Source organism: Urocitellus parryii, chromosome 6, assembly GCF_045843805.1.
Source record: "Urocitellus parryii isolate mUroPar1 chromosome 6, mUroPar1.hap1, whole genome shotgun sequence".
Lineage (NCBI taxonomy): Eukaryota > Metazoa > Chordata > Mammalia > Rodentia > Sciuridae > Urocitellus > Urocitellus parryii.
The window spans coordinates 115577817-115594524 of NC_135536.1; the positions used below are offsets into that span (position 1 = coordinate 115577817).

The 16708-nt window shown below is 33.6% G+C and overlaps 1 protein-coding gene across 1 annotated transcript in view; it reads right to left on the reverse strand.

Moving 5' to 3' along the window:
• Myo9a (myosin IXA) overlaps positions 1-16708 on the reverse strand; it is a 254323-nt gene that overhangs the window by 185605 nt on the left and 52010 nt on the right. Inside the window, exons 3-4 of the mRNA XM_026387807.2 lie at positions 5798-5892; positions 1437-1499 (exon numbers count right to left, since the gene is read on the reverse strand). Of these exons, the coding sequence (XP_026243592.2) occupies positions 1437-1499; positions 5798-5892 (158 nt within the window). The remainder of the gene's footprint in view (positions 1-1436; positions 1500-5797; positions 5893-16708) is intronic.

Genomic DNA, 16708 nt, shown 5'->3' on the forward strand with positions numbered 1-16708 from the left:
CAAGTTCTAACTAAACTTGGAATGCAGCCATTTGTTTGATTTGATCATAGTGAACAACACTTAGATAATGTTTAGTCCATAAATAAATGCCTCTCACTTTATACTGTTTTTAGCTGGAAGGGGCCTTAGGGATCATTATTTTATTCATTCAACAGATATTTCAGTGTCTACTATATGCTAGACAATGTGTTAACTGAGCATGACAGAATGAACAAAAGGTATTACTTACCCTCATGGAACTAATCAGAAAAATTTACTAATAACCTCCTAATAGCAGCACCTGCTAAGTCCCATAAGCCTTTATGAAGCTACTCTCTTCCTAAAACTTCCTCTTTTTTTCCACTGCTTGGTGCTAGGGCCTGGTATATGCTAAGCATATGCTCTTACCACTAAGCTATTCTTCCAGTCCTCTCCCTTTGTTTTGAAACACCTCTAATTCCAATATCCTCTATTTCTGCTAGCCACAAAATAGATACAAAATAACTGAAAAGCCAAACTTCTTATCCTAATCCTGCCTGTAATTCATTAAGACAATGTTACCATTAATTACTGAACTTTTATTATATGAGGACCACTCAATAAGCATTTTTCAAATTTCAATTAATCCTCTAAACAACTCTAGAATAGTTTTCCATGTATAAAATGGGAATAAATGCCTAAGAGTAAAGTGAGATGCCTGAGTCAAAGATTTTTAATGTGTGTCTATTTTAACTTCAAACTTTAGATCTTAACTTTACTTTGTCTCACTATATCATGAAGCAAAGCATTTCTCTCTTTCATACTTGGTTTCTTCATATGAATGATAACACATACATCATGTCTAAAGTCCCATATTCCTCAAATATTGTAACTGAATTAAGTGCTCTATTGAGAATCTTTTTTCAAATTAGAAAAACAACAATTAGAAACAAAGAAAAGGTTTTATCACCTAAGAAATGGTTTTCCTATTCTGATGGTTTGCCAAAAATTTAGAAAAAGCAATAATTCTACATACCAATAAAATGACCTAATAGGGACTGGAATTATAGCTCAATGGTAAAGTGCTTGCCTAGCACATGTGAGACACTTGGGTTCAATCCTCAGAACCACATAAAAATAAATAAATAAATTAAAGGTATTGTGTCCCTCTACAATTAAAATATATTTAAAAACAAATCACCTAACAACCTCTGAAAATCCACAGAATTCTGTTCACGAAAAAAATAACAACTACATGTAAAACTACACATGGTGTTAAGTGAATTCAAGGGTCTTCTTTTTTTTTTTTTGTGGTGCTGGGGTGCGAACCAAGGTCTTGTGCATGCAAGGCAAGCACTCTACCAACTGAGCTATATCCCTAGCCCTGAATTCAAGGTCTTAATATACAAAGTAACTAAAAGTCAATCTGTACACTATTAATGCTAACTTGATAAAATTATACAAATAAAAATACATACCGTTCATTATGCTCTTGATAAACAAGCCTGGACTTCTCCAGTAGATATTTTTCAACATAGGCACTAGAAGAAAAGTAAATTAATAAAAGTAATAAATAAGAAGCAGATACATATTTTTTATAATGATACAAAAGTACAAAGAATATGCTCCAGATCATCTTAGTACATTTACCATTATAATTGTTAAGGATGCTGTATTATCCAATGTTAAGTCCACAAACTAATGAGTCTTAATACAGCCAAGAAAATGAGATGGGTAGAAAGATTACATCAAAAAGAGTTAACATACTACAAGCTATAGAACGGACTTTAACCTGGGGGAAAAAAAATGAGGAACTGAACCATCAATTTTATTTCTCATATTTTATTCTTTGCCCAGGCTGTACCTTCAAGTTCAATACCTCTCATCCAAACAGGAGCAACTGCCTAACATTTTAATTTTCTAGAAAAGGGTTTCTATAATTCTCTAGAAAAGGGTTTCTAAAATTTTTAGATTTTTAAATTTTACACTATTCTATCCAAATTACTTTGGGTTAAATTTGACTTGTGAGCTGTGTTTAACGAAATTCCTCCCCATCACATTCTCTCTACTTAGTTATAAATACAGGTTATTTTCTCAGGCATATCATTCACTCCCCACTACACTGCTCAACATTCTTCCTTCCACTTGTAATTCCTTAATCTATTTCCATTCTCATTTTAGTGAATATCATTCCTTTATTAATATGGAGCTCAAATATGGCTTCTTTTCAAGCCTACTACTACTACCACCACCAATTAAATTATCACTCTTTTCAAAGTAATTATAATAACTACTATGCAACAGTCTACTGCAACAGACTCTTATTAATCTGTCTAAAAATTAAGAAAAGGTATTAATATGAACTAGTATGTAAAACTCTCACAACCATCCTTCATAGCAAATATTACATCCCTTATTTTACAAATGTAGAAATTGATGCTCAAAGATATTAAGACCATATACTAGTAAACTGTACAACTATGACATAAACCCAGGTCTGCTTTAACTGCAAAAGCTCTCTCTTCCAACTAAACCAACAAACTACTTCATGGAGTAATATCTTTTTTCTTCCCTCAATCCACAGGTGATACTGGTACAAGTGTTATTCATCTACAACATAAGATCTAGTTATGTTACTCTTTTACTTTCACTTGCTCAACATAATGAAGCACATAGAGGTAAACTGATATTATGTCTGTGATTTTTAAAAAATCAGCATAGCAAAAGAAGAAAGGGGTGTTGTGGTTGTGGCTTAGTGTTAGAGCTCTTACCTAGCATGTGTGAGACAATGAGTTTGATCCTCAGCACCACATAAAAAATATACAAATAACATAAAGGTATTGTGTCCATCTACAACTAAAAATATATTTTAAAAAAAGAAGAAAGGGTTAGATAAAGCAAATATGACAAATTTTAATCATTGTTGAATCTTACCAGGAGTTCCATGTACTATTTAATTTGTGTAAGATTGTTTTGTATAAAATTCTTTAATCATTGTTTCACAATGTCAAGAAAATATTTACAAACATCTGAGTTTTATTCACAAAACTGGACATCAACTGACCACTATGACCATGTTCTATAACCATGTATCTTACTTCCTCAAATATACCATGTTGTCATGATTCCACTCATTTACTAATTATCATTTCAACTAATAATGTAATATCCCAGTCCTTCTTGGAAAATTTTCAATGGATATCACCTTTTTAAATATTTTTTAGTTGTAGATGAACACAATAACTTTATTTTGTTTATTTATTTTTTATGTGGTGCTGAGGATCAAACGCAGCGCCTCACATGTATGAGGCAAGTACTCTACCACTAAGCCACAACCCCAGCCCCTGGAAATCACCTTTTTATGTGAAACCTCCAGACACGTATTTCAATCATTGCATTGATCTCATTTACTGTAATTAACTTATATACATATCTGTCATCTCAAACAGACAATGAGACCTTTAAAAACAGAAAACTTGTTTACATCTTTTTATATTCTCCTTACTTATCACATTGTCTGGTTCTCAAAATGTATTCTATAAACCTTGCTCAGTAAATAAAATAAGGAAAGAATAAAAACTGTTTAATACATATTTCTTGGCTTATCAACAAAGAAGATTATTATTGATCATAACATAACAAAAAGGTTAATCTTTAAGATATTAACACATAACAGCCTGAATTTCCTTCAGAAGATGGGAAAATGTCTGCTATTCCTGAATCACAAAACTGTTTTTGAGAATTTAATAATATTTCATAAGTTATAAAGCACTATGACTTCACCTATTATCAATCTAATACTAAGAAAAGTCTGATGACTTGACTTATCCCACTTTTATGAATAAAAGTACCAAAGGTATCTAATTAGCCTTCAGAATCAGAAAAATAGATGAGCTAACAATCTTACCATAGAAAAAGGACTTATCTCTTGTTTTTGTTTTTGCTTTTCTTAAACTGGTTTTGGTTTTGGTTTTCTACAGGTGGTAGAGGGAAACACATAGTAGTTGGGGTCGATAATTTTTTATCTAAATGCAGAAATTATAAAATTTTAAAACAAGTAAAATAGCATGAAAAAGAAAAGTACTGATAAATTGCACTTATTAATATGGATTCAAGTATCATAATGAAAACTAACAAACAGATCCAGGTGTGGTGGAACATGCCTATAATCTCAGCAACTCACAAATCACAAATTTGGGGTCAACCTTAGCAACTTATTAAGACCCTGTCTCAAAATGAAAAATTAAATAAATATATAAGCAAACAAAAGGACTGGGGATGTAGCTCAGTGGTAAAACACCCTTATATTCAATCCTCAGTACCAAAAAAATAAATTTAAAAAAAAAAGAAAAACCTAGCCAATAGAACATAACAACCAATTTGGTGGGGGGGGGGCAGTATTTACCAAGTGGAATTCCTTTCCCAAAAATGAAACATAGTTAAATACTGGGGGGAAATGACAATATTAATAAATCTCAGGATAAAGACCTGATTAATCTCCATAAATACCAAAAAGGCTTCTGATAAAATTTAATACCTATTACTGACAAAAGCACTAAAGAAAATTAAAATCAAGGCTTAATTGGTTAACATAATTAAAGGTCCTAAAGCCAGTATTTTACTTTTGGAGAAAAGGTAAAAAAAAAAAAAACAGTCAAGTAAAGTACAGAAACAATATTATTATGGTATTTGTTATAGTTTGGATATTAAATGTCCCTCAAAGGTCCACATGCTAAAGACTTGATTGCCAGTCTGTGACAATGGGAAATGGCAGAACCTTTAGAAGACAAGACCTAGGGAAGCAAATTAAGGTATTGCAAACATGCTCTGAAAGGGGCAATGGGGACTCTGGGCCCTTTCTCATGGAGACAGTAAAAAGGTTAGTAGTTGCCAAAGGTTACCAGGTAGGAGGTGGAACTATTCTGTTTTACCCTGTAATGGTGAGTACATATCTTCTATACATTTGTCAAAAACCATGGAATGTACAATACACACAGTGAACCTAAGAGCAAATTATTAACTTAAGAATTAATTAGAATATGTCAACAACATTGGCCCAGCAATTGGAACAAATGCACAACTAATGTAAGATATTTATACTAGGGATTATGAGGTTATGGAACATAGTATGAAGGAATATAAGGGGATTCTCTGTACTTTCCACTTGCTATTGACCTAACACTGCTCTAAAAAATAGTCTATTAGTTTTTTAAAGCTGGCACAAAAGACTCTGTTCTTAAGACTATATAAGAATTATTAGTAAACAAAATTCAATCTCTTGATTTTAAGAACACTAATATCAGCATGTACAAACGTGTAATTATTTTAGTATAATTAGGGAGTCAAGTTTTATGTCCAACTTACTTGAAAACCATTCCAAAAACTAAATGTATATATAACAGAGAAAAGTAAATGCAACAAATTGTTAATAATAAGTATAAGTTAAGAGTGTATGAGTGTTACATATTCTTACAACCTGAGGTTGTAAACTTTTCCAAAAGAAAAGAAAAATGAGAGGAAAAAGTTTTAGGCCAGCATGTTGCACACACCTATCATCACAGACACTTGGGTAGCTGAGGCAGGAAGACTGTGAGTTCAAGGCCAGTCTAGCAAAGTCAGTGAGACCTGGTCTGAAGATAAAATTAAAAAGGCTAGAGATGTTATCTCATGGATAGAATGGTTGCCTAACATACATAAGTCTATTCAACCGAGTACTGTACTTCCCGCCAAAAAAAATTGTGGGTTATTTTTCTTTCTTACTACCATACACCAATGTCACAATTTGTAGCTCATAAAGGAGTAATAACAAAAATTAAAAATTTCCCAAAGCAGTACTTACCCAAGTACAGTGCCTGTTTCCTGGTAATTAACTTGAATAAACTTGCCAAAACGACTTGAATTATTGTTATGAGCAGTCTTTGCATTTCCAAAAGCCTGTCAAAATAAACCATTCTCATTACTTTCAATTAAAAACAATTTTTTAAACAATGTTTAGGTCAGTTCAAAGACATAAAAGAGATAACTGAAAGTTAATTCATTTTATATGTTCCAATTAATATTCACAGATCAGATAAAATAAAAGAAAGCAATTAATAAATGAAAGATCAAGAAGATTTTGTCAGTAAAATAATTCTTAATTTTAAAAACCTAATGCTCAGTAAAGTTCGAATTTTGTTTTCACATTTCAGAGCCAGCAAAATATCTTAATATATTTATAATTTCTGAAAATCCAGTTAAGATGAAATAACAAGGGGCTAGTAAAAAATAACTTCATTAAAACAATTACAAATTTTGAAATGTATAAGTGAAATTTCATTAAAATGTTACTTTTATATACATTTAAAATAAAACTAAGGCATTCATAACAAAAGAATAAAAACTATAAACTCCCTAAATGGCTACCCAAGTACACACCATGCAATGGAATAATGCCTAGTAATAAACATGAACTGATGATATAATGACCAGTTAAGAAATATTAAACATTATCAGAAGAAACCAGACATAAGAGTACATACTATATAATCAATCTATATGAAATTCTAGAAAAGGCAAAACAATAGTTACAGGTAACAGATCAGAATATAAATGGGAATTGGGGTGGAATTGGGAAATGTCTACAAAGGAGCCCAAGAGGTGATTAAGATATTCTAGAATTTATTCATATAATGGTGGTTACTTGAGTATAATATATTCTCAAAACTATAAATTTTTTCATTTGTTTTAATTATTTACACATGACAGTACAATGATCCTGACATATCATACATTTGAATCAGATGGGGTATAATTTCTTATTTTTCTGAATGTGTATGTTGCAGAATCACATTGGTCATACAGTCACGTATATACATACAGCAATAATAATGTCTATTTTATTCTGCTGTCCTTCCTATCCCCACTTCCCCATAAATTTTAACCATGTATAGGTTTTGCTAAGTTTTAGCTCAATAAAAAATTATTAAAACAAGCTGGAGATATAGCTCAGTGGTAGAGTACTTGCCTAAGTATAAGGCAGCAAAGCTTGGGGTCCAATCCTAAGCACCGGAAGGAAAAAAAAGGGCACTGCCCTAAAGTAATCCATTCACAATATATGTAGAAAAACAAAACTAGAAAAGACATGGAGTTAAAGACAATTTATTGCAGATTTTTTTCCTGTTCTAATAATCTCATTAGAATGACCTACCCTGTAACTTCAAAACCTAAAGTAGCCATTTGCTGAACACCGCCTAGATGCAAAAATCATGTATGTGTTGAAATATAACAGTATAGAGTATACAAACATGGATACACACACACACAAAGAGAAGGTGAGGAGGTAATATCAACTGGTTCCTTAATAACTACTACATTTCTACTACATTCCCAGTGTGGTCAAGATCAGAAGAATAACATGGTTGGTTCAACATACAGAAATCAACTAATGTAATTAATCACTTCCATAAGCTTCCTTCACAAGAAAAGTAAAGCAAGAGGCATCACAATACCAGACCTTAAATTATACTACGGAGCTATAGTAAGAAAAACAGTGATATTGGCACTAAAACAGACACAAAGACTAATGGAACAGAATAGAAGACACAGAGACAAATCCACATGAATACAGTTGTCTCATACTAGACAAAGGTGCCATAAACATACATTAGAGAAAAGATAGCCTCTTTAACAAATGGTACTTATAAAACTGAAAATCCATACGTAAGCAGAATAAAATTGAAACTCAACTCAAAGTGAATCAAGGACCCAGGCATTAAACAAGAGACCCTGTGCCTACTAAAGAAAATGTAGGCCCAACTCTCCATCGTGTCAGTTTAGGAACCAACTTTTTCAACCAGACTCCTAAAATGCAAGAAGTAAAATCAAGAATCAATAAATGGGGGCTGAGACTGTAGCTGAGTGGTAAAGTGCTTGCCTCGTACGTGAAAGGCCCTAGGTTCAATCCCCAGCACCACATAAAAATATTGTGTGTTCATCTACAACTAAAAAAATATTTTTAAAAAAGAATCAATAAATGGCATATCAAACTAAAAAGCTTCTTCACAACAAAGGAAGCAATCAAGAAAATCAAGAGAGAGCCTACAGAATGGGAGAAAATCACCTGAACCTCAAGAGCATTAATATCCAAGATATTCAAAGAACTCAAAATACTTAACACCAAAAAAACAAATAACCTAGTCAATAAATGGGCAAAGGAACTGAACAGTCACTTAAAAGAAGAAGAAATAAGAGTGGTCAACAAATATATGAAAAAATGTTCAACATCTCTAGCAACCAGTGAAATGCAAATTAAAACTACATTAAGATTCCATCTCACTCCAGTCAGAATAGCAATTATCAAGAATACAAGCAACAAATGTTTGTGAGGATGTGGGGGGGGAAGGTACTTATGCAATGCTGGTGGGACTAAATTGGTCAACCACTATGGAAAGCAGTATGGAGATTCCTCAGAAAACTTGAAATAGAACCACCATTTGAGCCAGTTATCCCACTCCTCGGTATATACCCAAAGGACTTAAAATCAGCATACTATAGTGACGCAGCCACATCAATGTTTATAGCAGCTCAATTCACAATAGCTAAGCTATGGAACAAACCTAGATGCCCTTCAACAGAAGAATGGATAAAGAAAAGATGGTATATATACACAATGGAATATTACTCAGCCATAAAAAAACTGAAATTATGGCATTTGCTGGTAAATGCAGGGAACTTGAGACTATCATGCTAAGCATAATAAGCCAGTCCCAAAAACCCAAAGGCCAAAAGTTCTTTCTGATATGCAGATTCTAACACAATGAGGAGGAGAGGGAAGAAAAGAAGTTCACTGGATTAGACAAAGGGAAGGGAGATGGAAATAGGAAAGACAGTAGAATGAAACGCACATAACTTTCCTATGTTCATTTATGAATATACAACCATATAATTCCACATCATGTTCAACCATAAGAATGGGATCAAATTAAAATGATATACTCCATGCATGTATAATATGTCAAAATACACTCTATTCTCATATATATCTAAAAAGAAAAAATTTTTCAAAGACCAGAAGCATCAGTATCACCTGAAATTTGTTAGACAAAATTCTCAGACACTTCACATAACTACCAAGTCAGAAATTCTAAGGATAAAGCTCATCAATTTATTTCAATCACATCTTCCAGTGGTTCAAATGTAATATAAAGTTTGAAAAGCATACCTATTTAGTAGGTATGCACTTAAATGTCCATGAAATTTCTCTTTTTTAAAAAGTTATCAACAAAAAATTAAAGGGGGGCTGGGAATGTAGCTCACACAGTAGAGTGCTTGTCTTACACGCACAAGGCTCAGCACCACAAAAAAAAAAAAAAAAAAGTTAAAGTGATTCTAGGAGCAAAGACACACACATTCATGAAAATTTCCTCATGTATGCTTACATTCCACTATATCTAAATAAGTGATGTGAAGAGTTCAGGTTCTCAAATACCACCAAACCCTGTGACCTATACACACAAAAAAGGTTGGCAGTGGTGAGCTCTGAATGACTGAATGTTTTCTCTATTCTTCCCTTTCCTTTTCCACCAGAAAAAGTTTTTTCCAAGAAATTTAGAAAAACAGCACAGAACCATAAAATGGAGAAATGCTGATATCAAAGAAAAATTAATTTGTCAAATGCTTTATATTATGACAATATTTAACCCATTTTTAATCCATCATCCCAGATGTGCAACACATATAAAAATTAAATATAGTACATAATTATATGACACACAATTATGTTATAATAGTAAAATAATAAAGCCACATTATAATAATAAACATAATAAATACAGGAGCTCCAGATTAATTTCCAACCTATTTTAAAGCACCTATGTCAATTTTATTGAAATATCTGCAGAACTAAAAACTTGGGACTTAATTGGTTAAAAAGGAAAATGTGGGCTTGGAAACATCTAAATGTGGATGAACAATTTATCAATCATTTTTTTTCACATACGCTGCTTCTAATTCTACCCAATTTTACAACGTCAGTAGCCACTCAGAAGCTTTACCTGCTCTGTAAATTCTGATTACAACTTTATCACTTATGTGAAGTTATTTGGAACAATCTGAGAAATAGTTTTAGAACAGACATTTCATCACAAGGTTGTGTGGATGGCAAATAACAATGAGACAGCAGGTTCAATATCACTAGCTATTAGAGAATTCCAACTAAGGCCATGATATACCCACTAAAACACTACTTCACCCTTGCACAGATAGCTTTCAAAAGAGAGAAAGAAAAATTGGCATTGCCAAGTGCTGCTGAGGATATGGAGCAACCATTCTTGGTGGAAAAGCAAAATGGTACAGCAACTCTGGAAACCTATTTGACAATTTCTTACACATGTGTGTACACACACACGCACAAAAGTTTAATATCCTATTACAAAACAACCCAGCAATTTTAAATTTTGAAAAGATCACTGAAAGTGAGATCAGTAAAAACAGCTAAGTAAGAACCTCTGAAAATTCTTTCCTACATAAAAGAAACAAGAATGCTGATTAAAAACTAGTTTTAGTCAACTTTTTAAGAATTGTGGAAGAAAATTACAACTTTCTTATATTTGATAAAGGGGCTAAAAGCATGCGATGGAGGAAGGAGAGCATCTTCAACAAATGGTGCTGGGAAAACTGGAAATCCATATGCAACAAAATGAAACTGAATCCCTTTCTCTCGCCATGCACAAAAGTTAACTCAAAATGGATCAAGGAGCTTGATATCAAATCAGAGACACTGCGTCTGATAGAAGAAAAAGTTGGCTACGAACTACATACTGTGGGGTCGGGCTCCAAATTCCTTAATAGGACGCCCATAGCCCAAGAGTTAATAACAAGAATAAATAAATGGGACTTAAACTAAAAAGTTTTTTCTCAGCAAGAGAAACAATAAGAGAGGTGAATAGAGAGCCTACATCATGGGAACAAATTTTTACCCCTCACATTTCAGATAGAGCCCTAATATCCAGAATATACAAAGAACTCAAAAAATTAGACAATAAGATAACAAATAACCCAATCAACAAATGGGCCAAGGACCTGAACAGACACTTCTCAGAGGAGGACATACAATCAATCAACAAGTACATGGAAAAATGCTCACCATCTCTAGCAGTCAGAGAAATGCAAATCAAAACCACCCTAAGATACCATCTCACTCCAGTAAGATTGGCAGCCATTATGAAGTCAAACAACAATAAGTGTTGGCCAGGATGTGGGGAAAAGGGTACACTTGTACACTGCTGGTGGGACTGCAAATTGGTAAGGACAATTTGGAAAGCAGTATGGAGATACCTGGGAAAGCTGGGAATGGATCCACCATTTGACCCAGCTATCGCCCTCCTCGGACTATTTCCTGAGGATCTTAAAAGAGCGTACTATAGGGATACTGCCACATCAATGATTATAGCAGCACAATTCACAATAGCTAGACTGTGGAACCAACCTAGATGCCCTTCAATAGATGAATGGATAAAAAAAATGTGGCATCTATACACAATGGAGTACTATGCAGCAATAAAAAATGACAAAATCATAGAATTTGCAGGGAAATGGATGGCATTAGAGTAGATTATGCTAAGGGAAGCTAGCCAATCCCTAAAAAACAAATGCCAAATGTCTTCTTTGATATAAAGAGAGCAACTAAGAACAGAACAGGGAGGAAGAGCATGAGGAAAAGATTAACATTAAACAAAGACGAGTGGGGGGAGAGAAAGGGAGAGAGAAGGGAAAGCATATGGAAATGGTAGGAGACCCTCAATGTTACACAAAATTACATAGAAGATTATGTGAGGGGAAAGGGGGGGGGAAACAAGGGAGAGAATTGAACAACAGCAGATGAGGTAGAGAGGGATGATGGGTGGGGAGGGGAGGGGGGATAGTAGGGGATAGGAAAGGTAGCAGAATACAACAGTCACTAATATGCCATTATGTAAAAATGTGAGTGTGTAACCGATGTGATTCTGCAATTTGTATTTGGGGTAAAAATGGGAGTTCATAACCCAATTGAGTCAAATGTATGAAAGATGATATATCATGAGCTTTGTAATGTTTTGAACAACCAATAAAAAAATATAAAAAAAATTGTGGAAGTCAGCCAATGGCTTTTAACAAGCCTCAGTAGGGAGGCATTTAATAAAGAAAAATAATTGAAAGTTAGTTTTTTAAAAAAAAAAAAAGCATTCATTGTAGAATTTTCACTTGCACTATCACTATCCCTCTCTCCCTAGCTGAAAACTGAAGAGAAAACTAACATCCTACAATAATAGTTGGGGTTTTTTTGTTTGTTTGTTTAATATTTATTTTTTAGAAGTAGTGGACATAATACCTTAATTTTGTTTATTTATTTTTATGTGGTGCTGAGGATTAAGCCCAGGTCTTCACACGTGCTAGTCGAATGCTCTACCGCTAAGCCACAATCCCAGCCCCTTTTTTTTTTAAAGCACTAATCGGAGCTCTCCCAAATACTATTTCCCACAATTTGAACTGTCTGGTACTTCCCTGGAAAAACTCAAAAAGAGTTGTCTTTATTTGACCTAAATCTGAGCTCATTCACGAGAATAGCCTCTCCATATTCTCTATACCACTATGAGTGTCAAAAAGAATCAGAGGCAAGTGTTTCAACATTCTAACTGCCTATAGTAATAATAACAAGATGGGGAGGTAGGAGAACACAAGCTCACCAAACCACTTAAAGGAACAGCTGGTGAGTGACAAGTGTGAAGTGGCTTCTGAAAAAATCTGAAATATTTCTGAGCATGTAGAAGGTCGTGTACATGCACAAGACTGCACATACTCAAGAATATTTACCTGCTCAGGAAAGACTTGAGATCCACATTTGAACTACAGATTCTGTGTTAGCAGGAAGTAAAAAGTAAGGCAGATTGACAATTGCCCGGCTGAGTGCTAGGCACTCAGCAATTTGATGGCTTCATGCAAAAAAACAACACAGACACTACTGGATTAGTTCAGAAAAGTCATAAAAGAACCAAACAGTAACAAAAACAATAATCACAAATCCCGGGAAAATCTCATTTCCAAAAGCACCACATTAAAATACACACTTTTGGTGGGTTGAATTTTCCACAGACAATTATGATTTGAAAAACAGAAAAGTTTTGTTTTTGTTTTTTTCCAATCTGCATGTCTTTTGTCCTCTGGCTACTCCAGTATAATATTGAATAGAAGTGGTGAAAGGAACATCCAAATTTTCTTTCTGATGTTAAAAGAAAGTGTTCAGTCTTTATTAATTGTGATGACAGGCAGGGTTTTGTGTTTAATCAGGAATGGATGTTGGAATTGCTCTTTCTGGGCCTATTTGAGATATATTTGTACTGTATATACTTCATATATATGTATATAAAGTTTGTTAATATAGTACATTCCATTGATTGGAGTTCAAATGTTAAACCATCCTTACATTCCTGGGATAAATACTAGTTGGTTTAAGTGTAGTATCTTAATTTATTGTTAAATTCAGATTGCTAAAGTTTTGTTCAGAATGTCTGCATTTGTTATCATGAGGGGTATTGTATTCTGTAAATTATTCCCCCCTCGGGATAATTCTGGTCTCATAGATTGTTGGGAAATCTTCCCTCCTATTTCTGAAAGAGTTTGCATAGAAAGTATAAACTTTTTTCCATCTTAAAGTGTTAGAATTGATTAATGGTGATCCGGACCCAGATTTCTTTGTGGGAAGATTTTTAATTTTTTTTTTCAATTTTAAAAGTATATATACAGGGCTGGGTTTGTGGCTCAGTGGTAGAGTGCTTGCCTAGCAAGTGTGAGGACTGGGTTCGATACCCAGCACCACATAAAAATGAATAAATAAATAAATCAGCAACTAAAAAAAATTTTTAAGTATATATAAGCACTTTTTATTATCCATTTCTTCTCCAGTGAACTTTGATAATTTGAATCTTTCAAAAAACTTGCTTAAATTGTCACATTGGCTAAAAGTTTATTTTAATATCCTTTATTATATAAAACACTAGCATTTGATTATTTTTACTTTTCCTTACATTTAATTTGCTTTTTTTTTTTAATATCTTAGTGTGGTATGTAATCTAAATTATTTGAGATCCAACTTTTTAAAAAATATTTATTTTTTAGTTATAGGTGAACACAATGTCTATATTTTACTTTATGTGGTGCTGAGGATCAAACCCAGTGCCTCACACGTGCTCACAGGCAAGTGCTCTACCTCTGAGCCACAACCCCACCCCCAACTATCTTTTGACTAGTCTTAGCACAACATTTTTTTTTATTTTTTTACTTTTAGCTTGTTTATTTTTAAAGAATTATGTGCAGTCAACTTGTCATTTTCTTTCTTATGTAATATGACCATCTCTAGATTTTTACTGGGGTTTTTATGTTATTTCACTTGATGACATCCTCATGGTTACCTTTTAATCTATCTTCTTATTTCTTTTCTAATATTCCCACGCTTCCCAATTTAATTTCTCTATTTCTGACCCCTTTGTTTGGATTTTTTTTTTTGAGGTGAAATTCACAAAACATAAAATTAACCACTTAAGCCAAATGCAGTGGTGTACACCTATAATCCCAGAGGCTCAGGAAGCTGAGGCAGGAGGATTGCAAGTTCAAAGCCAGCCTCAGCAAAAAAGCGAGGCCCTAAGCAACTCAGTGAGACCCTGACTCTAAATAAAATACAAAACAGAGTTGGGAATGTGACTCAGTGGTCAAGTGTCCCTGAGTTCAATCCCTGGGTACCAGAAAAAAACAATTAACCATTTAAAGTATAGAATTTAGTATTTAGTATGCTCACAATACTGTGCACAACTATTAACTTCTAATTCCAAAATATTTTTATTCCAAAACACCATATCATTACATTGTCACTCCCCGCTCTGTTCTTCCCTCAATCCCTATAAACTATCAGTTCTTTTGCTCTATCATAGGACTTACCTATTCTGGATATTTCATGTTAATGGAATCCTAAAATATACAGTTGTGTGTCTGCCTCTTTCATTTAGTGTAATGTTATCAAGGTTCATCCACAGTGTAGCATGTTTTAGTATTTTACATCATTTTATGTGTTACGTTGAAACCTGACTCAAGAAAATAAAAAGGGCTGAGGATGTGACTTAGTGTTTAAGCACCCATGAATTCAATCCCTAGTACTAAAAAATAAATTTAAAAAAATACAAGTCTTCTGGTGAAATTTTTTTTTCTTTTTCCAGGGAAGAGGGAGGGTGTTCTAAATATAAAATCATGGTAACAGCAAATAAAGATAATCTGAATTATTTTCCTATTTGAATCCCTTTAATTGGTCTGGCTACAGTTAGAATAGGAGTAGTGAGAGTAGATATCCTTGTCTTGTTTGTTTTTAGAGAAATGCTTTCCATTTTTCTCTGTTCAGTATGCTGGTCTTGGGTCTGTTGTATATAACCTTTACAATTTTGAAATAAGTTCCTTCTCTCCCTAGTTTCTCTAGTGCTTTAAAGATGAATGGGTGCTGGGCTTTGTCAAATGCTTTTTTAACTCTATTTATGTGGTGAACTACATTTATTGATTCATGTATGTTGAAATGACCTTGCATCACTGGGATGAAAATCATTTGATTTTGGTGCACTATTAATGTGATTTTTTAATGCAGCTTGCCAATATTTTATTAAGATTTTTGCAACTATGTTCATCAGGGATATTGGTATGAAGTTTTGAAGGTTTTTTAATATTTATTTTTTGGTTAGACACAATACCTTTGTTTATTTATTTTTATGTGATGCTGAGGATTGAACCCAGGGCCTTGTGCATGCTAGGCGAGCGCTCTACTGCTGAGCCACAACCCCAGCCCGTGGGTATGAAGTTTTATTTCTTCAATGAGTCTGTCAGGTTTGGGTATCAGGGTGAAAGTGGCTTTATAGAAGGAATTTGGCAGTGTTTGTGTTTCCTCCTCTTCTATTTCATGGGATAATTTCGGGAGAATTAACATTATCTTCCTTAAAGTTCTGGTAGAACTAAGCTGAGAATCCATCTGATCCTGGGCTTTTTTTCTGTTGTTCTCGGAAAGTTTTTAATAGCTACTTCAATTTCATTGCTTGATACTAGTCTGCTTACATTTTCTATATTCTCATCTTTCATGGGTAGGTCATATATCACTGGGAATTATCAATATCTTCAAGATTTTCTAGCTTATTATAATACAGAGTTTTGAAATAGTTACTAATGATGCCCTAGATTTCAGAAGTGGCTGTGATATTTCCCTTTTCATCTCCAATTTTGATTTGAGTCTTCACTTTCTTTTGATTAGTTTGGCTGAGGTTTTATCAATCTTATTTACCTTTTCAAAGAAACAACTCTTGGTTTCATTGATTATTTGTATGTTTTTATTTTCAATTTCATTAATTTTGGCTCTGACATTATTTCCAGTCTTCTATGGATTTTGGAATTTTTCTACGGCCTTGAGCTATAACATTAGATTATTATTTGGTATACTTCTCTTTAATGTAGAAATTCAGTGCTACAAACTTTCCTTTTATATAACTGCCTTCATATTGTCCCTGATATTCTGATACATGTACCTCTGTTCTCATTTGTTTCTAAGAATTTTATTTCTCCCCTCATCTCTTCTGTGATTCATTCCTCATTCAAAAGTATACTATTCAGGCCAGGTGCAGTGATGCACACCTGTAATCCCAGTGGCTCGGGATGCAGAGGCAGGAAGATCCCAAGTTCAAAGCTAGACTCACCACTTTAGTGAGGTGCTAAG